The sequence below is a fragment of the Aquarana catesbeiana genome, linkage group LG05 (genome assembly GCF_042186555.1).
Source record: "Aquarana catesbeiana isolate 2022-GZ linkage group LG05, ASM4218655v1, whole genome shotgun sequence".
NCBI lineage: Eukaryota > Metazoa > Chordata > Amphibia > Anura > Ranidae > Aquarana > Aquarana catesbeiana.
The window spans coordinates 633240789-633265581 of NC_133328.1; the positions used below are offsets into that span (position 1 = coordinate 633240789).

General features: G+C 40.9%; 1 protein-coding gene across 1 annotated transcript; it reads left to right on the forward strand.

Annotated features, from left to right (window-relative positions):
- The first annotated feature begins 651 nt into the window (after positions 1–651).
- Positions 652–3074, forward strand: LOC141145567 (E3 ubiquitin/ISG15 ligase TRIM25-like). Its single transcript, XM_073632367.1, has one exon. It carries the CDS (start codon positions 684–686, stop codon positions 2274–2276), a length of 1593 nt encoding a protein of 530 aa, XP_073488468.1. The 5' UTR covers positions 652–683; the 3' UTR covers positions 2277–3074.
- Positions 3075–24793: the final 21719 nt, after the last annotated feature.

Here is a 24793-nt window from a genome sequence, read left to right on the forward strand (position 1 = left end):
TGGTTAACCAAGCCTCTCCAAAGCCTTGTTTCGAAGCAAGTGTAAACTAGCCCTAAGTGCCTCATCAAGAAGGGACAAGGACATCCACATCCTTCTCTGTCATTGATTTGTTATATATATTTTTTAATGAACTGTTCTTAGAGTTGTTGGAAGTGATCTGGGAGTGTACACTGTGCATGTAATACAAGAATTACGAGGAGCAAAGTGAAGGAGCATTTTTTGTCTCTGCCATAATTCCTGGCTCTGTTCTGCCTGCTTTGGAGTTTGGGGTTTTTCTGCCCACCTTTGTATGTTCCAGCTCCTCCTTTTACACTATTCATAGTAAAAATACTTTTAACCACTTGTATATGTCTTGGGACAGGTTTCTTTTACCGTTGGAAATTATTTTCTCCTAAACACAAAAAACAAAAAGCATAAACATGCAAATAGCTATTCACACTACATTATATAACTTAACTTTGTGTCTTGTCTGCAGAAGCAATTTAAAGCTAAGAATTAGTACAATGTGTATCAACATGTAGGGACATATACCTTCAATATAAACATTTATTTGTCCTCCAACTTCCTCAAGATAAAAGCTGCAAGACCAGCTCAGCCCCACCCTGTGCCGAGAAATGTGAGATGACCTTTGGATTTTCAGTCTCAGAGACTTTCACTTTCATTTCTCTCTTCTGCTGTCAGCGATGGCGTCTGCTGATGTGAGACAAGAGCTGGACTGTTCCATCTGTCTGAACATTTATACAGATCCTGTAAACCTGAGATGTGGACACAACTTCTGCCGGGTCTGTATTGATGGTGTGTTGGATACACAGGAGAGGTCTGGAGGTTATTCCTGTCCTCAGTGCAGAGAAGAGTTCCAGGATCGGCCTGTACTACAGAGGAACATAACACTACGTAACATAGCGGAGGCTTTCCGATCTTCTCAGCTGGAAGAAGGGAAGACTGGAATCTTCTGTACACAATGTATTCACTCTCCTGTACCTGCTGTAAAATCCTGTCTGATGTGTGAAGCTTCTTTGTGTGATAATCACCTGAGAGTCCACAGCAAGTCACCAGAACATGTCCTAACTGATCCCACCACTTCCATGGAGAACAGAAAATGCTCCATCCATAAGAAGATCCTGGAGTATTACTGTACTGAGGACTCTGCCTGTATCTGTGTGTCCTGCAGTTTGGCCGGAGAACACCGGGGACACAAGGTGGAGACTCTGGATGAGGCCTCCGAGAAGAGGAAACAGAAACTGAGAAATGTTCTGCAGAAACTGATGACAGAGAGAGAGAAGACGGAGAAAAGAGTCCAGAGTCTGCAGGATCGCAGGAGAAAAGTCCAAGAAAAATCAGCTGGTCTAACAGAGAGAGTCACTGCCCTGTTCATAGAGCTCAGGAGACATCTGGAGGACCTGGAGAAGAGAGTCCTGAGGAACATCTCCAGCCAGGAAGAGCAGATCTCATTGTCTGATCTGATCCATCAGCTGGAAATAAAGAAGGAGGATCTGTCCAGGAAGATGGAGGACATTGAGGAGCTGTGTAACATGACTGACCCACTGACTGTCCTACAGGAATCAGACACAGGGGACTTGTGTGATACTGAGGAGGGAGATAATGAGGACAGAGAGAGACATGATAGACTCCTCCATGATGGAGAGGATCTGGATGTGTCTGGAATCTCACACACATTACACACAGGGTTATCTGATATGATAAAAGGGGGAAATGTATTCTTCTATATACAGGAAGCTTCAGACATATTACTGGATGTGAACACAGCTCATAATAATCTACAGATATCAGATGACATGAAAACTGTATCCAGGTCAGGTATAAAGCAGAATCGTCCAGAAACACCGGAGAGATTTCAGTTCTGGGCCCAGGTATTAAGCAGTCAGAGATTTTCCTCGGGGCGACATTACTGGGAAGTGGATGTCAGTGAGGCAGAAAATTGCAGAGTCGGGATGTGTTATCCCAGTATAGAGAGGAGAGGAGTGCATTCAAGGATTGGAAATAATAACAAGTCCTGGGGTTTGTGGAGGTATAGCACTGTGTGTTCTCTAAAACATGACAATAAAGAGATCAGAATATCTCCCAATCTCTCCAGTAACAGAGTCAGGATCTATGTGGATTATGAGGCCGGGCAGCTGTCCTTTTATGATCTGTGTGACCCGATCCGACACCTCCACACCTTCACCACCACCTTCACTGAGCCCCTCCATGCCGGGTTATGGGTAGGAAAAGGTTCTATAACAATATCTGGGGGTGAAAGGCGACGTGAGAAATAATAATATAACAGAAAATCTGCCCAAACCTGCTGACATCACAGAAATCTGAATCTGATTATTTGTAACTAATGGAATAATGCAGAAGATTCATATTCCATATGTCATAAATCTAAAGGTTCCCAACACAAACAATCACAGCATTGAGAAATCTCAGCACAGGAAAGTGTGATTTATTCTCTTATAGTGACAATAATAAGATTTGGGGTTTTCAGGGGTTCATTAAGGGCCAGTTCACACCACATGCATTCCAGTGCGTTTTTTTCTGCATAAAAAATGCATAGAAAGTAGGTTATATGGTTTTCAATGGCATAGTTCACACCAGTGCTTGCAGTTCCAGAAAAAAAAGTAGAACATGCTGCATTTTTCCTGCACTGGAATGTACTGGAACGCTGTAAAACGCACCAAAAATGCACTGGAACACCCATGTTCTTATTTAAGGTTAAGGGAAAAAAATAGAGTGGGGGATGCACTGGACCGCATCAAAAACGCACCAAAAACGCAATAGAACGCATCAAAAACACGCATTAAAAAAAAGCATCTGGAGAGCATCCGGACTGCGTTTCTATGGTGTGAACTGGCCCTTATAATGACAATAATAAGATTTGGGATTTTCAGGGGTTCATTAAGGGCCAGTTCACACCACATGCAGTCCAGCGCGTTTTTTTTTTCTGCATCAAAAACACATAGAAAGTAGGTTATATGGTTTTCAATGGCATAGATCACACCAGTGCTTGCAGTTCCAGTGCGTTTCAGTTGCAGAAAAAAAGTAGAACATGCTGCATTTTTTCTGCACTGGACTGTACTAGAATGCTGTAAAAAGCATCAAAAACTCACTGCAACACCCATGTTCTTATTTAAGGTTAAGAAAAAAAAGGGGGGAAATGCACTGGACTGCATCAAAAACGCATCAAAAACGTGCATTTAAAAAAGCATCTGGAGCACATCCGGACTGCGTTTCTATGGTGTAAACTGGCCTGGATGCGTTCCAGGTGCTTTTCTGCATGTGCGTTTTTTATGCATTCCAATGCATTTTTGATGCAGTCCAGTGGTTTTTTTTCCCCTCTTTTTTCTTAACCATAAATAAGGACAAGTGTGTTGCAATGCGTTTTTGATGCGTTTTACAGCGTTCCAGTACAGTCCAGTACAGGAGAAATGCAGCATGTTCTACTTTTTTCTGGAACTGGAACGCACTGGAACTGCAAGCACTGGTGTGAACGATGCCATTGAAAACCATATAACCTACTTTCTATACGTTTTTGATGCAGAAAAAAAACGCACTGGACTGCATGTGGTGTGAACCAGCCCTAAGTGTTAGTGGTCAGGATAAGATTATTATCATTGATTATAATTTGAATGATTATTCTAAATTGTCAGAAAATGTAATGTACACTATTGCAGCTTGCCAATACTTAGATGTGGTGACTGCATTGGTTTTCATTTTTCAGTCTTTTTTTTTCAATTTTTACCTAGAGATCCTGCCAGTAACACACTTCCTGTCCTAGGATGACACCACTAACTCATAGTACTGTACACTGTAGATTTTTATGTACTGTCGTCTTTTGGCGCCGTTCCACGAGCGTACGCAGTTTTAAAGCGTGACATGTTGGGTATCTATTTACTCAGCATAACATCATCTTTTATAATCCACCATATGGGTAATATATTGTGTTTTAAAATTGTGTGTGTATTAAAATTCATTATGTTTTTTTTTTCTCAAAAAAATTTGCATTTAAAAAGATGCTGTGCAAATATAAAAATATGCAACACCCACCATTTTATTCTCTAGGGCCTCTGCTTTAAACAATCTATAATGTTTGGGGGCTCTAGGCAGTTCTCTAGCAAAACAATGCTGATTTTTACATATAGGAGAGGAATGTCAGAATTGGCCCGGATTGGAAGCGGTTAATATCAGACTGCAGAGTGCACAGGACAGCACTGGATTTCTGGCAGGATTCACAGGGTGATTTGTACACTGATTGAATAGCTATAACAACATTCTTTCAAGTGTATATTTAACAGATCAAAATGAAGGAAATAAGTGAAGTTGGTTGTTATCTTCATTGTAGTTTATTGTTGCTGTCAGACAGAAGTGTACAAAGCTGTAAAGCTCTAATTGGCTCAGAGTGCTGCCCCTCCCCCCCATGCTGCTGTGTAGGTGATTACAGGAAGTGATATCAGGACCAATTCAGATATATACAACAGTTCTATGAAGAAAAAAAATAAGCTTTTTAATTAATACATAATTGCATTAACCACTTCAGCCCCGGAAGGATTTACCCCCTTCCTGACCAGAGCACTTTTTATAATTTAGCACTGTGTAGCTTTAACTGCTAATTGTGCGGTCATGCAATGCTGTACCCAAACTAAATTTGCGTCCTTTTCTTCCCACAAATAGAGCTTTCTTTTGATGGTATTTGATCACCTCTGCCGTTTTTATTTTTTGCGCTATACACGGAAAAAGACCGAAAATTTTGAAAAAAAATGATATTTTCTACTTTTTGTTCTAAAAAAATCCAATAAACTAAATTTTAGTCATACATTTAGGCCAAAATGTATTCGGCCACATGTCTTTGGTAAAAAAAATGTCAATAAGTGTATATTTATTGGTTTGCGCAAAAGTTATAGCGCCTACAAACTAGGGTACATTTTCTGGAATTTACACAGCCTTTAATTTATGACTGCCTATGTCATTTCTTGAGGTGCTAAAATGGCAGGGCAGTACAAAACCCCCCAAATGACCCCATTTTGGAAAGTAGACACCCCAAGGAAATTGCTGAGAGGCATGTTGAGCCCATTGAATATTCATTTTTTTGTCCCAAGTGATTGAACAATGACGAAAAAAAAAAAAATTACAAAAAGTTGTCACTAAATGATATATTGCTCACACAGGCCATGGGCATATGTGGAATTGCACCCCAAAATACATTCTGCTGATTCTCCTGAGTACGGGGATACCACATGTGTGGGACTTTTTGGGAGCCTAGCCGCGTACGGGGCCCCGAAAACCAAGCACCGCCTTCAGGATTTCTAAGGGTGTAAATTTTTGATTTTACTCCTCACTGCCTATCACAGTTTCGGAGGCCATGGAATGCCCAGGTGGCACAAAACCCCCCCAAATGACCCCATTTTGGAAAGTAGACACCCCAAGCTATTTGCTGAGAGGCATGGTGAGTATTTTGCAGCTCTCATTTGTTTTTGAAAATAAAGAAAGACGAGAAAAAAAAATTTTTTTTTCTTTTTTCAATTTTCAAAACTTTGTGACAAAAAGTGAGGTCTGCAAAATACTCACTATACCTCTCAGCAAATAGCTTGGGGTGTCTACTTTCCAAAATGGGGTCATTTGGGGGGGTTTTGTGCCACCTGGGCATTCCATGGCCTCCGAAACTGTGATAGGCAGTGAGGAGTAAAATCAAAAATTTACACCCTTAGAAATCCTGAAGGCGGTGCTTGGTTTTCGGGGTCCCGTACGCGGCTAGGCTCCCAAAATGTCTCACACATGTGGTATCCCCGTACTCAGGAGAAGCAACAGAATGTATTTTGGGGTGTAATTTCACATATTCCCATGGCATGTTTGAGCAATATATCATTTAGTGACAACTTTGCGCAAAAAAAATAAAAAAAATTAAAAATTGTCTCTTTCCCGCAACTTGTGGCAAAATATAAAATATTCCATGGACTCGACATGCCTCTCAGCAAATAGCTTGGGGTGTCTACTTTCCAAAATGGGGTCATTTGGGGGGGGTTTTGAACTGTCCTGGCATTTTATGCACAACATTTAGAAGCTTATGTCACACATCACCCACTCTTCTAACCACTTGAAGACAAAGCCCTTTCTGACACTTATTGTTTACATGAAAAAGTTATTTTTTTTGCAAATAAATTACTTTGAACCCCCAAACATTATATATTTTTTTAAAGCAAATGCCCTACAGATTAAAATGGTGGGTGTTTCATTTTTTTTTTCACACAGTATTTGCGCAGCGATTTTTAAAACGCATTTTTTGGGGAAAAAACACACTTTTTAAAATTTTAATGCACTAAAACACACTATATTGCCCAAATGTTTGATGAAATAAAAAAGATGATCTTAGGCCGAGTACATGGATACCAAACATGACATGCTTTAAAATTGCGCATAAACGTGCAGTGGCGACAAACTAAATACATTTTTAAAAGCCTTTACAGGTTACCACTTTAGATTTACAGAGGAGGTCTACTGCTAAAATTACTGCCCTCGATCTGACCTTCGCGGTGATACCTCACATGCATGGTGCAATTGCTGTTTACATTTGACGCCATACCGACGCTTGCGTTCACCTTAGCGCGAGAGCAGGGGGGACAGGGGTGCTTTTTTTTTTTTTTTCTTTATTATTATTATTTTTTTTATCTTATTTTTAAACTGTTCCTTTCATTTTTTTTTTAAATCATTTTTATTGTTATCTCAGGGAATGTAAATATCCCCTATCATAGCAATAGGTAGTGACAGGTACTCTTTTTTGAAAAAATTGGGGTCTATTAGACCCTAGATTTCTCCTCTGCCCTCAAAGCATCTGACCACACCAAGATCAGTGTGATAAAATGCTTTCCCAATTTCCCAATGGCGCTGTTTACATCCGGCAAAATCTAAGTCATAAAATGCTCGTAGCTTCCGGTTTCCTATACCATAGAGATGTTTGGAGCCACTCTGGTCTCTGATCAGCTCTATGGTCAGCTGGCTGAATCACCGGCTGCATTTTCAGGTTCCCTGTTGAGACAGGAGAGCCAGAGAAAAACACGGAAGACGTTGGGGGGGGCATTCCCTCCCGCTGCTTGTAAAAGCAGTCTAGAGGCTAATTAGCCGCTAGGATTGCTTTTACATGAAAGCAGACCGCTGGCTGAAAAGAATGATACCAAGATGATACCTAAATCTGCAGGCATCATTCTGGTATAACCATTCAAAGTCGTGAATGGCGTACCTGAAGACAAATAAATGGTTAACAATAAAGCACAGTAAACGGTAAAGTATAAAAAATTGCATACCTGAAAAGCAAACATGATAAAACATAACAACAATAAAACATTGCAGAATAGAATACAGTAAAAAAGAGCAGAACAATAGAGAGAGAGAACAATAAAACGACAACTATTTTTTTTTATTTTATATTTTTGTATGTGTTTTTTTTTTTTACACTTTTTTTTGTAACTAACTTTTATAACTGTAACCGGTTCCAGGTTCGGGTCTCTCAAAATGCGATGGCATCTTGGGAGACCCTGTGAAAGTGTGCCTAGTCTGTGGAATGCTGTACCCTACGCTAATACTCAACTAGTGAATGGTCGCGTTCAAAACATTCACCAATGCAAAGACCAGGATTGTCAGGACAGGAGGGACAATAATAGCGGGTGTCACGCCTATATCCGCGCTTGCTGCAGACATGACATCTTTTTTGGGGGGGTTCGTTGGGTAGGGGTACTCGGGAGGACATAAAGAAAATGCCTCTCATGCAGCCGACTGCATTTGGTTGGGGATGTGAATGGGGGAAGTACGGGCGCTGTAGAAGCGGTGGGTTCCCAATTAGGATTGGCGAATGCAGCAGGAAGGGCATTATGGGCACGACGGGCCTGTGTTTGTCTTTTTGGTGACAGCGGGACACTACTTGTGCTTGCCACTTAACCAGCTTGAACTGCACTTATGGGACTCGCCACGTCACCAAGTGTTACTGCAGTGCTGGTTTGACTAAGACCGGGGTGTACTAGGCCGCTGGTGCTTGCCAGTTCCCCAAAACGCTACAAAAAAAGCTGTTAGCGATCGCAGGGATCAGGCCTGACTCTGCGAATGCTGCAGTTATGTGTTTAGTGTTTTGTAAGTGTCAGTGATCGATCGATACTGCACTTGGGTGGGCTGGGCTGGGCGGAGGGGCAAAACGCAGGTGCTAGCAGGTATCTGGGCTGATCCCGCTAACACTGCGTTTTTGGGAACCCTAAACTGCTGGGGACGCTAGTATAGATCTGATCGGATCAGATATTGATCCGTTCAGATACTATACCACTAAGGGAGGCGTATGCTGTGTGCGTGGGTGTTAGCGGTACTGGCGCTAATCTGACGCTGCTTGGGGCGACGCATATCACAGTCTTCTCTCCTCGGCGCTGGAACGGAAAATACCAAGCCGAGGAGAGATGACATCATTTCCTCTGCCTCTGTGTACAATACAGAGGCAGGGAAATGATCCCATTGGCTGGGAGTGATCGCGAGGGGGGGACCACGAATGGATGGCCTCCCCCTCACCACCGATCGCCGGGGGAGATTTGCCGAGTGCCGCAGGCACCGGGGGGGGTCCGATCGGACCCCCCACCCGCGGGCAGGCAAGTACATACCTGTAAGTCCTTTTGCCTGCCCGTGCCGCTCTGAGGACGTATATGTTTGTGCGGCGGTCGGCAACTGGTTAAAGTAGAACTGAAGGCAATACTTTTTTTTTTCATTTTGGATAGATCAAGGGAGGGTTATAACCCCTGTCAGATTTTTTTTTTCTGCCATCTGTGTCCCATTGTTGAGATTTCCCTTCACTTCCTGTCCCATAGCCAAACAGGAAGTGAGAGGAAATCCCTGTAAATCAAGGGAATTTCTTGGGACCCCCCCAGGTCACAGAGATTTTTTAGTAAAATACGTGCATCCCACCCCTGATGACTGGCAGGAAACCAAGAAACGCGTCGGGTTATAAACTAAGGGTGCCGAGCTAAGCCTATTCTTATCTTGAACTCAATGAACTTTTCTCTGATTTTGTATTCTTATCATGTGATTTATGTAAAATTTGGATTGTCATATATTTTTTGACTCTTGTATTTTTCTGCAAGAATTGTATCAGTTTATGTCCCTTGATTTGTCTGCATAAAATTGTGATTATTAATACAAATATTTCATCTTTAATGATTATGCCTGTATTCTATTTATTCTACTTGTGTAGGCCTAAAACAATCATGGACAACCCGGACGGGTTAACGACATCAAACTAAATCCAAATGAATATAAATTAATGTATATTTATCACCTACAATGACATGCTTCATTTAAAGTCCCATCTCCATTCTCCAATTTTCTGTAATATAACCAGGGATGGAAGCATGCCATTGATACATGAAGGTAGTGACAGGCCACGTTTTCTAAATTAGAATCAAAGCAGGTTTAAGAATTCGGTTAAATACAAATTTGAATTACGTTATTTAGGACAAATTTTATTTCATTATTTTGGAGGATTCCTTTACATTTGCATTACTGATAAGGTTTATTTCAAATATGTGAAGTGTTCAATATTATAAAAGAAATATCTAAATTCAACATTTTGCTGCGTACATGTACAATACTGTGCAAAAGTTTTAGGCAGGTGTGAAGAAATAATGTGAAGTACAAATGCTTTCAAATATATACAATACAGCCGTGGCCAAAAGTTTTGAGAATGACACAAATATTCATTTTCACAAAGTCTGCTGCCTCTGTTTTTATGATGGTGATTTGCATATTCTACAGAATGTTATTTAGAGTGATCAGATTTGTCCCTCTTTGCCATGAAAATGAACTTGATCCCATAAAAAAAACATTTCCACTGCATTTGTGAAGAAGACTTCAGGGCGTCCAAGAAAGTCCACCAAGCGCCAGGACCGTCTTCTACAGTTGATTCAGCTGCGGGATCGGGGGCACCACCAGCGCAGAGCTCAGGAATGGTAGGAGGCAGGTGTGAGGACATCGACACACACAGCGAGGAGAAGACTTTTGGAGGATGACCTTGATAGGGAAATCCCAGAACTTAGGGGTTTCCAATAACATTTTGACTGCTGAACCACATTCAAAAAAATGTATTTAATATTCAAGCCTATAGTTTTAGCTATAGGCAGGGAGAACAATACAGTAAGTACATGGTGACATTCAATATGATTGTTCTGCAATGGCTGAGAGCCTCATAGTACAATTTATACATTCTACAGGGGGTGGCTCCTTGAATGGGACTCTTTTGAAGTACCATTCAACTCTTTGGTCAGATTCATTGATATGCAAATGGTCATTTAACATATACATATCACTTCCCAAGTTCTGTGGGAAAGCCAGAGGTAGACCTTTTAACAGCTGAAGGTGTGAATGGCATTTGATCACCAAAACAGCTGTTAACTCATATGACTTCTAACATATTTGTATCCAATATATCTGATTAATCAGAATACATGTTTTGATAATCATAACTAAATGTTTGATAAATAAATAGCTATTCCATTTACCCTATCGATCCCTTCTCTTGGTCAAATTAAAAATTGACCACATAACTAACAAAACATAACATAACAGCAATATAACAAACAATTCATACACTGGTTGTGGACAGTTGGGTTTTTGACTATTCAGTGTAGAGATTCTTTTGGTGACAGTTAAAGCTGTGTGGGGCCTAACTAGATGTGAATATTACAGGCAATGATATTGGGAAAATGGAACAAACTAAGTCTCATAACACATGCACAACCTAAACTGCAAAGGAAAGGCAGATAAAATTATAATTCCTATAAATCGCTTCTAAATTCCAACATCTCCCTCTAACTGCCTAATCTTAGTTTAAATATTTATTTTTCTAGTTCATGTTCCTCCTAATTTATGTACCCAATTTACTTCTGCAGAAAAATCTCATTTTGCTTTGCAAGGCTAAACAAAAATAAAAATACAAAAATGTCTGAAAACAAAAATGACACGTTGGTCTAACAATGTATGAACACCAAGTCTTTAGTTGATTCCTCCGCTGTAACTTTGACAGCTCGTCCTCCATAAGACTCCATTGCAACACCTTAAGAAGGCATCCAATGTTCATACATAATCTTCTTTTCTTCAGGACTATCGCAGTCCACATGACAAGAAACTTCCAGTAGGTGTGCAGATCTTTTTGCAATTATAGCAAACTGAGCTGTGATTTTTTTTTAGACAGCTGACATGATAAGTATCAAAGTTCTTTAGACATCTAAAAAGCTTTTGAAAGCACGCTTTTCCATCAATGCTGTTTGTGGCTCATGTCATAAAGCCAAGTAATGAGGGAGGAGATTTTTGAGGATGGCGTCACTCAGATTGTTAGTCCAACATTTGATCATTAACAAAAATGCCCATAAAGCCGTTGAGTTTTTTTACTGCTGAAGTAAATCTATGTTCTAGAGGTAAGGCCCCTTTCACACGAGGCGGACTCCTGTTTCTACGGAGCCTGCCTCGGTCCGCCGGCTCAGCGGGAGATCAGTCCGTTGATCTCCGCTGAGCCGGCGGATGACAGGTCCCTCTCTGCTCACTGAGCGGGGAGGGGCTTGTCAAGCGCCGCTGCCGCCTATGGAGGGATCGGATGAAAACGGACAGCATGTCCGTTTTCATCAGATCTCACCCGATCCGATCTGCCAGCGACGGACCTGAACGTAGGGTCATCCGTCTGATTTTAGCGGATCGGACCGGGTCGGATGTCAGTGGACATGTCTCCGCTGACATCCGATGCTCCATAGACTAACATGGAGCGCCCGTTCAGGTCCGCCGTCAAAACTGACAGGCAGACCTGAGCGGTCCGATCGTGTGAAAGGGGCCTTAGACCTGGAAGAAAAGAAAAACGTCTTAATACAAGGAGAAACCATTCTCATTTAGTGTAAAATGTTATTCAACTGTCATTTAAACTAAACTGTCTAGACCATAAACATTTATCATGAACAGTAAGCTTCTCAGAAGGGGGGATATCATGTATGGCCTGGATCATTGATCCTACAGGAACATAGACAAGGATTTACAAGAATGACAGGAGTATAGTGCAGTACTGGGGTTCAGGGTTCACAGGAGATACAGTATTGTGTACAAGGATTCTAAGGCAGGAAGGATACCTAATGGTACTATCTGGGGAGAACGCAGCATGTCCGCATGTGCAACAATGGTGAGGGCCCTTGAAAGGGCCGAGGCCCAGAGTGTAAGGAACTGCCTTGTCTTCTCCAGAGCTCTTGATGGTAGAGATGGTTTTGTGCTGCAGACAGTTCTTGGTTGCGGCCCTCTTACTCACCCAAGCAGGCAGATACCTAGAACTAAGGGCCAATGGACAAATGAGAATCCCTTGCAGCGCTGAGGTGCTGGGATCACTAAACAGTAGGGAGCAAAATTCAAGCTAACAGGTGTGTGCCTGGACACACAGACATTGGGGACAGACACACAAAGACACATAAACAGCTAGAAATGAGTAGCCATGCAGACAGTCACACAGGAATCTATAAGGGTAGTGAAGTTGCATGGTGTCACTGAACAGGAAACTAGTTTACAAATACACTTGGAGACACAAAGGCAGACTTGCTTAGGACATTATTATTCAAAGCCTAGGGCAATCTGCTTCAGCTTGAAAAGGCAGTACTGGCTGGGCATGTAGCTACTTCAATTAGCAACAGGAGGTTTAATCTAGTCTTAAAAACAAGTTTTGTGGGACAAGATACAACCGCAGACCTTATATGTTAAAGCATTGGAACTAAATGCCAATACCAATACACTAATAATACCAGCATACCTGCTGATCTTTGGGAATAGAGGAGACAGATCTGTGAAAAAGCTGACGATCTGCGACAGGTCTAATTTAAAATCTTAATAATACCCAAGTAATTCTTAACACTCAATGTAGTAACACTGACATACATGTAGTAATACATTATTACTTTTTTTTTTATCATCATAGGTGTTTAACCACTTCAGCCCCGGAAGGATTTACCCCCTTCCTGACCAGAGCACTTTATACAGTTTGGCACTGCGTCGCTTTAACTGCTAATTGCGCAGTCATGCAATGCTGTACCCAAACAAAATTTGTGTCCTTTTCTTCCCACAAATAGAGCTTTCTTTTGATGGTATTTGATCACCTCTGTGTTTATTTTTTGCGCTGTAAAACGGAAAAAGACCAAAAATTTTGAAAAAAAAATGATATTTTCTACTTTTTGTTATAAAAAAAATCCAATAAACTCAATTTTAGTCATACATTTAGGCCAAAATGTATTCAGCCACATGTCTTTGGTAAAAAAAATGTCAAGAAGCATATATTTATTGGTTTGCGCAAAAGTTATAGTGTCTATTTTTTTTTTTTTTGCTGTTTAAAACACTCACTCGCATCATTTTCATGCACATTCCTTTTTTCACATATATTTTACATGTCATTATTCACTGTGCACATCCCTCACTTCTCTTCCTATCACTGCCATTGTCAGCATTTAAAGACAAGGTCATCCCTGACATATTTTATATTAGTTATACCAATATAGTTACTTTACTCATTTTATTATCCTTCATATGATCAATTCAAGCTGTAATAGATTATTACAACACTTTCTGACCGCCCAACATTTAAATCTAACCATTAACCTATATGGGTATATTCATGAGCTAACGCTCTGACAATTTTCGTAGGTTCCGGCCCCACCCCCCAGTGGCGTGTTGGTGGGGGGGCAATTATACGTGTGACTCCTTGCAAGCCATATCAAGTGGATTCCTGTTCCCCCTTCTTCCGGGGTGCTGCTGCGTGCGGGCACACTGGATGGTTGGGCTGCTATGTGGGGAGGCTCTGATCGAGGGGTACATCCAAACTCAGTGGTAATTATGTGCAAAGTGTTACTAAACATGTTGCTAAACAAACTTGCCTATGCTTTAAATAAGCTGGACATACTGTTATAAATTTTTCTTTTTTCTGTAGCAAACTCATCCTCTGAAGAGACCCCAAAATTCATGGGTCGAAACGCATCAGGATTGTTATGCAATAGCCTTATCATATGCTGTGTATAACCTATGTTTGCTATTGTATGTATTTGGTATGGGTATTTTCCCACTGGAGCTCCTAACTTATATTTATATGTTGTTACATTCATTCATTACCCTTCAATAAAGCATTTTAATATTTTATTTATTGCCTTGCTCACATCTATAGTTAGCTGCCTAAAAACCCCGCTCGGGGGACCTTTTCCCATTTTTCTTGTCCATATTGGGGTGAGCAGCATTGACTCCTTAATGTGTCTTCCCTCTTTGCTAAAAAAAATCCAATAAACTCAATTTTAGTCATACATTTAGGCCAAAATGTATTCAGCCACATGTCTTTGGTAAAAAAAATGTCAAGAAGCATATATTTATTGGTTTGCGCAAAAGTTATAGTGTCTACAAACTAGGGTACATTTTCTGGAATTTACACAGCTTTTAGTTTATGACTGCCTATGTCATTTCTTGAGGTGCTAAAATCGAAGGGCGGTACAAACCCCCCCAAATGACCCAATTTTGGAAAGAAGACACCCCAAGGAAATTGCTGAGAGGCATGTTGAACCCATTGAATATTAATTTTTTGTCCCAAGTAATTGAATACTGACAAAAAAAAATTACAAAAAGTTGTCACTAAATGATATATTGCTCACACAGGCCATGGGCATATGTGGAATTGCACCCCAAAATATATTCAGCTGCTTCTCCTGAGTATGGGGATACCACATGTGTGGGACTTTTTGGGAGCCTTTTTTCAGGGCCCCAAAAACCAATCACTGCCTTCAGGATTTCTAAGGGCGTAAATTTTTGATTTTACTCCTCACTGCCTATTACAGTTTTGAAGGCCATAATATACACAGATGGCATAAAACCCCCCAAATGACCCCATTTTGGAAAGTAGACGCCCCAAGCTTTTTGCTTTGAGGCATGTTGAGTCCATGGGATATTTTATATTTTGACACAAGTTGCGGGAAAGTGACAAATTTTTTTTTTTTTTGCACACAGTTGTCACTAAATGATATGCCCATGGCCTGTGTGAGCAATATATGTGGAATTGCACCCCAAAATACATTTAGCTGCTTCTCCTGAGTATGGGGATACCACATATGTGGGACTTTTTGGGAGCCTAGCCGCGTACGGGGCCCCGAAAACCAAACACCGCCTTCAGGATTTCTAAGGGTGTAAATTTTTGATTTCACTCTTCACTGCCTATCACAGTTTCGGAGGCCATGGAATGCCCAGGTGGCACAACCTCCCCCAAATGACCCCATTTTGGAAAGTAGACACCCCAAGCTATTTGCCGAGAGGCATGGTGAGTATTTTGCAGCTCTCATTTGTTTTGGAAAATTAAGAAAGACAAGAAAACATTTTTTTTTCTTTTTTCAATTTTCAAAACTTTGTGACAAAAAGTGAGGTCTGCAAAATACTCACTATACCTCTCAGCAAATAGCTTGGGGTGTCTACTTTCCAAAATGGGGTCATTTGGGGGGGGTTTGTGCCACCTGGGCATTCCATGGCCTCCGAAACTGTGATAGGCAGTGAAGAGTGAAATAAAAAATTTACGCCCTTAGAAAGCCTGAAGGCGGTGCTTGGTTTTCGGGGTCTCGTACGAGGCTAGGCTCCCAAAAAGTCTCACACATGTGGTATTCCCGTACTCAGGAGAAGCAACAGAATGTATTTTGGGGTGTAATTTCACATATTCCCATGGCATGTTTGAGCAATATATCATTTAGTGACAACTTTGTGCAAAAAAAAAAAAAAAAAAAATTGTCTCTTTCGCCCCAACTTGTGTCACAATATAAAATATTCCATGGACATGCCTCTCAGCAAATAGCTTGGGGTGTCTACTTTCCAAAATGGGGTCATTTGGGGGGTTTTGAACTGTCCTGGCATTTTATGCACAACTTTTAGAAGCTTATGTCACACATCACCCACTCTTCTAACCACTTGAAGACAAAGCCCTTTCTGACACTTTTTGTTTACATGAAAAAATTATTTTTTTTTGCAAGAAAATTACTTTGAACCCCCAAACATTATATATTTTTTTTAAAGCAAATGCCCTACAGATTAAAATGGTGGGTGTTTCATTTTTTTTTTCACACAGTATTTGCGCAGCGATTTTTCAAACACATTTTTTGGGGAAAAAAAAACACACTTTTTTAAATTTGAATGCACTAAAACACACTATATTGCCCAAAGGTTTGATGAAATAAAAAAGATGATTTTAGGCCGAGTACATGGATACCAAACATGACATGCTTTAAAATTGCGCACAAACGTGCAGTGGCAACAATATAAATACATTTTTAAAAGCCTTTACAGGTTACCACTTTAGATTTACAGAGGAGGTCTACTGCTAAAATTACTGCCCTCGATCTGACCTTCGCGGTGATACCTCACATGCAGGGGTGCTTTTTTTTTTCTTTATTATTTTTTTGCTTTTTTATCTTATTTTTAAACTGTTCCTTTCATTTTTTTTTTTTAGATCATTTTTATTGTTATCTCAGAGAATGTAAATATCCCCTATGATAGCAATAGGTAGTGACAGGTACTCTTTTTTGAAAAAATTGGGGTCTATTAGACCCTAGATCTCTCCTCTGCCCTCAAAGCATCTGACCACACCAAGATCGGTGTGATAAAATGCTTTCCCAATTTCCCAATGGCGCTGTTTACATCCGGCGAAATCTAAGTCATAAAATGCTCGTAGCTTCCGGTTTCTTAGGCCATAGAGATGTTTGGAGCCACTCTGGTCTCTGATCAGCTCTATGGTCAGCTGGCCGAATCACCGGCTGCATTCTCAGGTTCCCTGTTGAGACAGGAGAGCCAGAGAAAAACACAGAAGATGGTGGGGGGGGCATTCCCTCCCACTGCTTGTAAAAGTAGTCTAGAGGCTAATTAGCTGCTAGGATTGCTTTTACATGAAAGCCGACCGCTGGCTGAAAAGAATGATACCAAGATGATATCTAAACCTGCAGGCATCATTCTGGTATAACCAATCAAAGTCGTGAATGGCGTACCTGAAGACAAAAAAATGGTTAACAATAAAGCACAGTAAACAGTATAGTATAAAAAATTGCATACCTGAAAAGCAAACATGATAAAACATAACAACAATAAAACATTGCAGAATAGAATACAGTAAAAAAGAGCAGAACAATAGAGAGAGAATAGAGAGAGAACAATAAAACGACAACTATTTTTTTTATTTTATATATATATTTTTTTTTTACACTTTTTTTTGTAACTGTAACTTTTATAACTGTAACCGGTTCCAGGTTCGGGTCTCTCAAAATGCGATGGCATCATGGGAGACCCTGTGAAAGTGTGCCTAGTCTGTGCAATGCTGTACCCTACACTAATACTCAACTAGTGAATGGTAGCGTTCAAAACATTCACCAATGCAAAGACCAGGATTATCAGGACAGGAGGGACAATAATAGCGGGTGTCACGCCTATATCCGCTCTTTCTGCAGACACGACATCTTTTTTGTGGGGGGGTTCATTGGGTAGGGGTACTCGGGAAGACATAAAGAAAATGCCTCTCATGCAGCTGACTGCATTTGGTTGGGGATGTGAAAGGGGGAAGTACGGGTGCTGCAGAAGTGGTGGGTTCCCAATTAGGATTGGCGAATGCAGCAGGAAGGGCATTATGGGCATGATGGGCCTGTTGGTCTTCTTCTTGGTGGCAGCCGGACACTACTTGTGCTTGCCACCTCACCAGCTTGAACTGCACTTATGGGACTCGCCACGTCACCAAGTGTTACTGCAGTGCGGGTTTGACTACGACCGGGGTGTACTAGGCCGCTGGTGCTTGCCAGTTCACCAAAACTCTACCAAAAAAACTGTTAGCGATCGCAGGGATCAGGCCTGACTCTGCGAACGCTGCAGTTATGCATTTAGTGTTTTGTAAGTGACAGTGATCGATCGATACTGCACTTGGGTGGGTTGGGCTGGGCGGAGGGGCAAAACGCAGGGGCTAGCAGGTATCTGGGCTGATCCTGCTAACACTGCGTTTTTGGGAACCCTAAACTGCTGGGGACGCTAGTATAGATCTGATCAGATCAGATATTGATCCGTTCAGATACTATACCACTAAGGGAGGTGTATGGTGCATGCGTGGGTGTTAGCAGTACTGGCGCTAACCTGATGACGCATATCACCGCCAGGCGATCAGGGGGCTAAACTTTTATTAGGTAATAAATGGCGGGTGCCCTGACACTATAAAAAAATAAACAAACTAACCAGCGTCACCCGTAACAGTTATACGGTGATCAGTGGTGAAAGGGTTAACTAGGGGGCAATCAAGGGGTTAAAACATTTATTAGATAGTATATGGGGGTCAGGTTAGAGATATTTAGCATACAGAACATTTTCTTTCTTAGATGTTTTACCAGAGCACTTTTTCCAATACCAAAAAATTGTTTGACGTCAAACTAAATGTTACCACGTGGATTTTATGTACGGTATACCATTACTATAAAAAACTATTATTCACCATGGTTAAAAATGAGCAGCTCAAAAAAAACCTAATTTTTTTATAAGTTCCCCTTTGTCTTGCAAGACAGTTATACTTCACCATACTGAGCACATTGGAAAACTTCTTCAAAAAACTGTTTCTTCTATGGAAACAAAGATTACTGTTAATACACACACATATAAATATACATTATTAGGAGGTATTTTACTTTCCTTTTTTTTTTTTCGTTTACAGTTCACTCAGCTCACTCAATTTGCATGACAATACAGCTGTTCACACACAAGCCATGCAATTTAACCCGTGTCAAAGAAAAGGGGGGGGGGCTCGTTGCTCCTTTAAACTATAAAACACCATTCCTTATTTTTAAACTTTAATCATTAGTGAAAAAGGGTTTTTTTTACGTCACTAATCTTTTACATTTCACTTTAATTATTTTTATCAATTTTATTAAATGTATTGGGTGTGACTCCAATGACCACATGATTAGCCACCCCGGCAAGTATTTAATTTTACGATTTTCAGCTCACAGTTTTTAGATTATCTTTTCTTTTAGAATAAGCAAATAATATTTTATGTTTTCTTTTTCATATTAAATTGACCACAGTGCAAAATGACTACACATTGCACACGATTTTACAATTTTAAATATTTTTTTTTATATACCCAAATTATATAGAAATACAATTTTTAGTATTTTTAAAGGTCACACTTTACAGGCAAAATATTTTTCTTGCTTCTAAAAGTTGCAATGACCAACATTCCACTGACTTGTTACCTGTAACTGTCCATGTGGCAATGTCCCATCACTTTAAAACATACATAACCAACACAAAACAAATCATCATGCCACCCATATACATACGGTGTTACTATTATTTCACATTCATCAGTCCCTACCCTCAAGGAGCTTACAATCCTAAGGTCCCCAACTCACATTCATACATACACTGGGGACAATTTAGACAGGATCCAATTAACCTACCAGCCTTTCTCCAGAGTGTAGGAGTACCCGGAGGAAACCCATGCAGGCACAGGGAGAACACGCAAACTCCATGTGGATAAAGTCATGGTTTGGATCAACTGTTTTGCTGATACAGCACTTTGGGCATATTAATACAACTAACATGACATAACAATCCATGGATCTCACACACATATATACAACAAACATAACTCTCACACTTAGCCAACTACACCCTGTAGACAAAAATCTTCCTCTATTAAAACTGCACTTTCCCTTCTCTTTTTTTTATAAGTTCACTCATCTATAATGGGCTCTAATCCATATGTCTACTTAGGTCATTATAAGTGCGCTGGGTGGTAGGGTATAATGTGCTTGCAGTTATTTTAGCAATGTTATTATTAGGTTCAAATTCATATATAGGACAATAAGTTTCTTTCATTTCCTTTTTTCAACATTTTTGTCATTTGTTTTAGCCTTCTAGTGGTGCAAAACCCCTGTGTGCTTTGGTTCCATTCCTTGAGGGACTCTGCCACTCCTGTTCCCAAAGGAGCTCCTGGTGGGATCACACAGATCCCAATCTGGGGTGTACTCAGTGGTACAATTCCCTATCTCACACGGTGGTGAGACTTCCTCAAGGATTCATCTATTCCTAGCTCCCCACATCACACAGACACAGTGAACCTAAGTAATAGCAGGAACTGTATACCTGGCCCCCAATCTCAGCCAAGGATCTATACCAGACTATACACTGCACAAATCATGCACACAACCGAACGGGGGGGGGCGGGTTAGTCACAGAAGCTGCTAAAAAAGTAAACTCTGGATTTAAGATGTAAAGACACACTCCTTTCTAAATAGAAATAGTCAATAGAGCACCCCCCTGAGATAAATGCTGCCCGTAAGCACCCCCCTGAGATAAATGCTGCCCGTAAGCACCACCCTGAGATAAATGCTGCCCATACATGTTTTGAGGTGACATGTAGCTCCCGTGTGGGGGATATATGGGGGACGTCAAAGACAGTTGTATCGGGAGGGAAATCTGGCAGGGAATTCCTGGTTTCAGAGGGTCTAGGCTGGGGAGACATTTGAGGTCTCACATTGGGAGGGTAGACATCCCTCCGCTCAGCACAGGTGGAGCTTGAGTATGGGGAAGGCATGTAATTATGTAGAGAGAGTGCGAAGTTGGGGTAAAGCTGCAGAGGGTGTATGCTAGGAGGTGCCACCACATTAGGGGCCACGCATTTTGTGTACGATATTGGAAGGTTTCATAAGATCCTTGGGAAGGTTGAGGCGGGATGTACACTTGGCGGCTGGGTTGGTACTGGGGACTGAGCCTCTGCTACTTTCTATTGGAGGATGAGGGTTATGAAAAGCGGAAGGTCTGTAGGGCTGTCCATACAGGATATAAGGAGCCAGGTCATGAGGGTAGGCTTCCTGGTGGGTGGCCACCGTATTCTGCAGCTTTGTGGCTTCAGCAGGAATCCGGCTCACATTCACTGTCCAGTGGTTGCCTTTAGGCTGCGGCTTCAGTGGATCTTTCAGGACCTGCAAAGAGGGAGAAGACGTTAGAGGCGTAAGCCAGCACAGCAGATTCACACAAATTATTACAGGTCAGGGTAACAAAACCTTGTGACCTATTTATAATGATCAGAAAAGTCATTTCTCAGAATCTGCACCTATTTTTAAAAATTGGTTACTTTTACTTGGCTACAATATGTAGTAAATGAGCAAATTCTAAAAAACCAACAGTGATGAAAAATGGCTTAATTAAAGTAGAACTCTTTGCTTTATATAGAGTGGGAGATGGTTGGGTCCCCCATCGAGTGTGTAATAAGAAAACTTAGAGCTGTAAGACTCACTGGTGTCTCACACAGCTAGCGGGTACTGCCATCCAAAGAGCTCATCCCGGCACCAGGGAAAATACACAGAAGCAGCCGATGGGATACCACACATTGGAAACAGCCAGAATATAAGAAGGTGAGATCCAGCTTCAACCCAGGCTCCTCCCAGGCCACGCCCAACTGACACATTTCGCCATGCCCACAGGGCTTAGTCGTAGAGGTCTATAACCAAGCCCTGTAGATGGGGTGAAGCACACCAGCTGGGCTTTGCCTGGGGAGGAGCTTTGGGCTAAAGGCGCATCTCACCACCTTATAGGATTTTTATGTTTGGGTGAAATATAATATAAGGCTCCCTGAGTCTGCAGGATAGTTCATAATGCTTAGGAAAAGTTGTTACTTTTCCTTTCACTGCGCTTTGCAATGCCGCATAGACACTTCAAACAGAAAGTTTTGCTGAAGTATTAAAACAATAGCGTAAAAATAAAATGGATTTAAAGAAAAAAAAAAAGTTGATCATGAAAGAATTTAAAGGGAAGTTCCCCTCCTGCTTGGAAGGTTGGGTGGCACTGTGGGAGGTAAAGGGATTTTCAGCTGACTTAAGATCCGGGGGGGGGAGCCACAGCGCCGCAGCAGGCCATGGCCCTGTGGTTGAGAACCATAGAGGAACCTCAAAAATGACTATATTTATATATGATTCACACTTACCAGAATAAACACATGGGTTGATTTACTAAAACTGGAGAGTACAAAAATCTGGTGCAGCTCTCCATAGTAACCAATCAGCTTCTAATTTCAGCTTGTTCAGTAAAGCTTTGACATTAAAACCTGGAAGCTGATTGGTTTCTATGCAGAGCTGCACCAGATTTTGCACTCTCCAGTTTTAGAAAATCAACCCCCATAGACCTGGTCACTGGTGATAACCTCTGCATAGGCCTTAACAAAGTCTAAGCTTAGTTAAAAAAAAAAAAAAAAAAAAAAACTTGCCAACAGATTTTTCATCCCAAAGTAATTCAGATCTTTACAGCGCTCTGGAAGAGTTCTATCACCACATATCAAAATTATAGCTCAGCACGCTCTCGTATTATCACATTTGCGTTGTGATTTGGGGACTATCCTGCAAGAGCCATAAGAGCCAATCACCACCATCACATCCTAGGAGCAACAAGATCTTTGGGTTACCATTGTGATCCCAGCACAAAACCTGGAAGCAAAACTTATTTTTGGGCATTTTGGATGGAGTGGAGATTTTTTTTTACGTTTTGTGTGTCCCATTGAGGAAATCTGTCTTTTCCCCTTTCCTTCAAGTAAAATGAAATCTCTCCAAAGGGAGGCAAATCCCAAGTTAGACATTTGCCACAGGAACAATTGTCTTCATTAGAAGGCTTCCCCTGTTTTGTTGACAGCCCAATATTTTGGCTTTTCCAATCACTTTCATACTTTGGGGGGGTCTCAGGGTAAATCTCCCCAGCTGGGACACTGACCGCAATAAAGACTAAAATAAAATGCACCCCGAGAAAGAAAGAAGAAGAAAGAAGAAAGAATTTTAAAAGGAGCAGGAGGGAAAATCTCTCTGAAGAGCAACTTACAATGTGGTGTCCATTCAGGAAAGTTTATCCATCCCAAAACCGATTGTTAAAAGCAATGGAAAATTTGAAGTGCTTTTGAAAGACAGACATTGACATTCAACACATCGAATATACTAATCAAAATCTTCATATGAAGGTTTGTACAAATTACAAATGTTTGTTTGGAAATCTACTGGTGTATGGCCGGCTTTAGATAATTGTCACTGGAACAGCTTCTCCATTGGATGATTTCACCTCTGTACCTGTCTGGGTGACCAGTCAAAATTTTGGATTTTTTTTCACTTTCATTTCTGTTGGAATGTATCACAAATCATGAATTTAAAATGAGAAACAAAGTGTAAAAAAAATGCAGCCCCCAATATCTCCAAGAGGCAAAAATATATTTATTACATTTAATGCTACAGAAAACGATCACTAGACAAGACTTACTCGAGCAAATGTTCAGAGAATGTTCTACTAGAGCAGCAGTCTCTAAACTTTGGCCCTGGGGCCAGATGCGGCCCTTTGCTTGCCTTTATCTTGCCTTGGGGCACTATTCCGTCCACTGACACCAAAAATGGGGCATAATTCTTTTCGCTGACACCAAGGATGGCGCACTATTCCTCCTACTGACAGACCATCAGAAACTAGAAAAATGTTGCATGAGACCACTGGACATTACTACAGTTAAGGAACCCTTTACAAATCAGTGCTCCCTGAACTGACTACTGGGGCAAAGGGCTGCACTTCAAGCACCAGGGAGTTAGAAGAAAAAAAATGATATATAGAATGAATGTCCAACACAGATCTGTCCCTACTCAACATTGCAACAATGTAAATGTCATCAAGTCAATGTGCGTGTATGGAGAGTAATGTTGGTTCCAAATATATTTATTTTTGACTCAAAATTACATTACCAGCTGGGAAATTCCAATGTCCAGTATAGAATAGGTTCTTGTATGTGTGAGTCCATTCTGTGCTGGATAAATATGGCCTTTAGATTCACTTCTTCTGGTCCCCATAATATCCGACCATACAATCTTTGAACTATCAACTTTAGATAAAAAAAAAAATGCAGTATGCGGACTTACCTAATCTATCCAATGAATTTGTATTCAATCAGGCAGGCCCTTACACTACATCATGGGTGCTCAACCTGTGGCCATCCAGATGCTGCAGAACTACAAGTCCCATGAGGCACTGCAAAGATGATATTTACAAGCATGACTCCCAAAGGTAGAGGCATGATGGGCATTGTAGTTTGGCAACAGCTGGAGGGCCACAGGTTGAGTACCCATGCACTACATAGTTGTTGGTAGATCTGGGGTTGCCACCTCATCCCTTTAAACCCAAACACATATGAATTACACAGGTTCTGATGTTAATTTAATGCATATAAGGCACCAAGTGAGTTTTATTGCCACGTTAATCAGCCACAGAACCTGTGTAATTATGTGTTCGGTTTTAAAGGGATGAGGTGACAACCCTAGGTAGATCTAAAAGGAGATATTACAATCAGATTCCCGCACATGGTTAGCTTTAGGGTCACCAAACATGTTACAATTTGACCATACAAACGTTGCCCAATAAACTTTAGATTTACTAAAACTAAATCTATCTGATCTATCCAATTTGTATTTAATCAGGAAGGCCCTTACACTAGATAGTTGTTGGATCTAAAGGATATTGTACAATCAGATTGTAACAAATATGTTGATTCTTAATGTAAGAATTCTCAGTTCACCATCACACAAGAACATGGAATATTGATGGCCAATGTGACGAACCTGACACCATTCCTGTTAGGGTTACTAGTCCAAGGACATTTGTGAAAGGGACTTTACATTCCATGCCTGGAGGAGGCTCACTTCTCAGTCTGAACCCTGTTTGCAGTAATTAGCATATGACAGAAGCCTTAAGTAACCCATCAGGC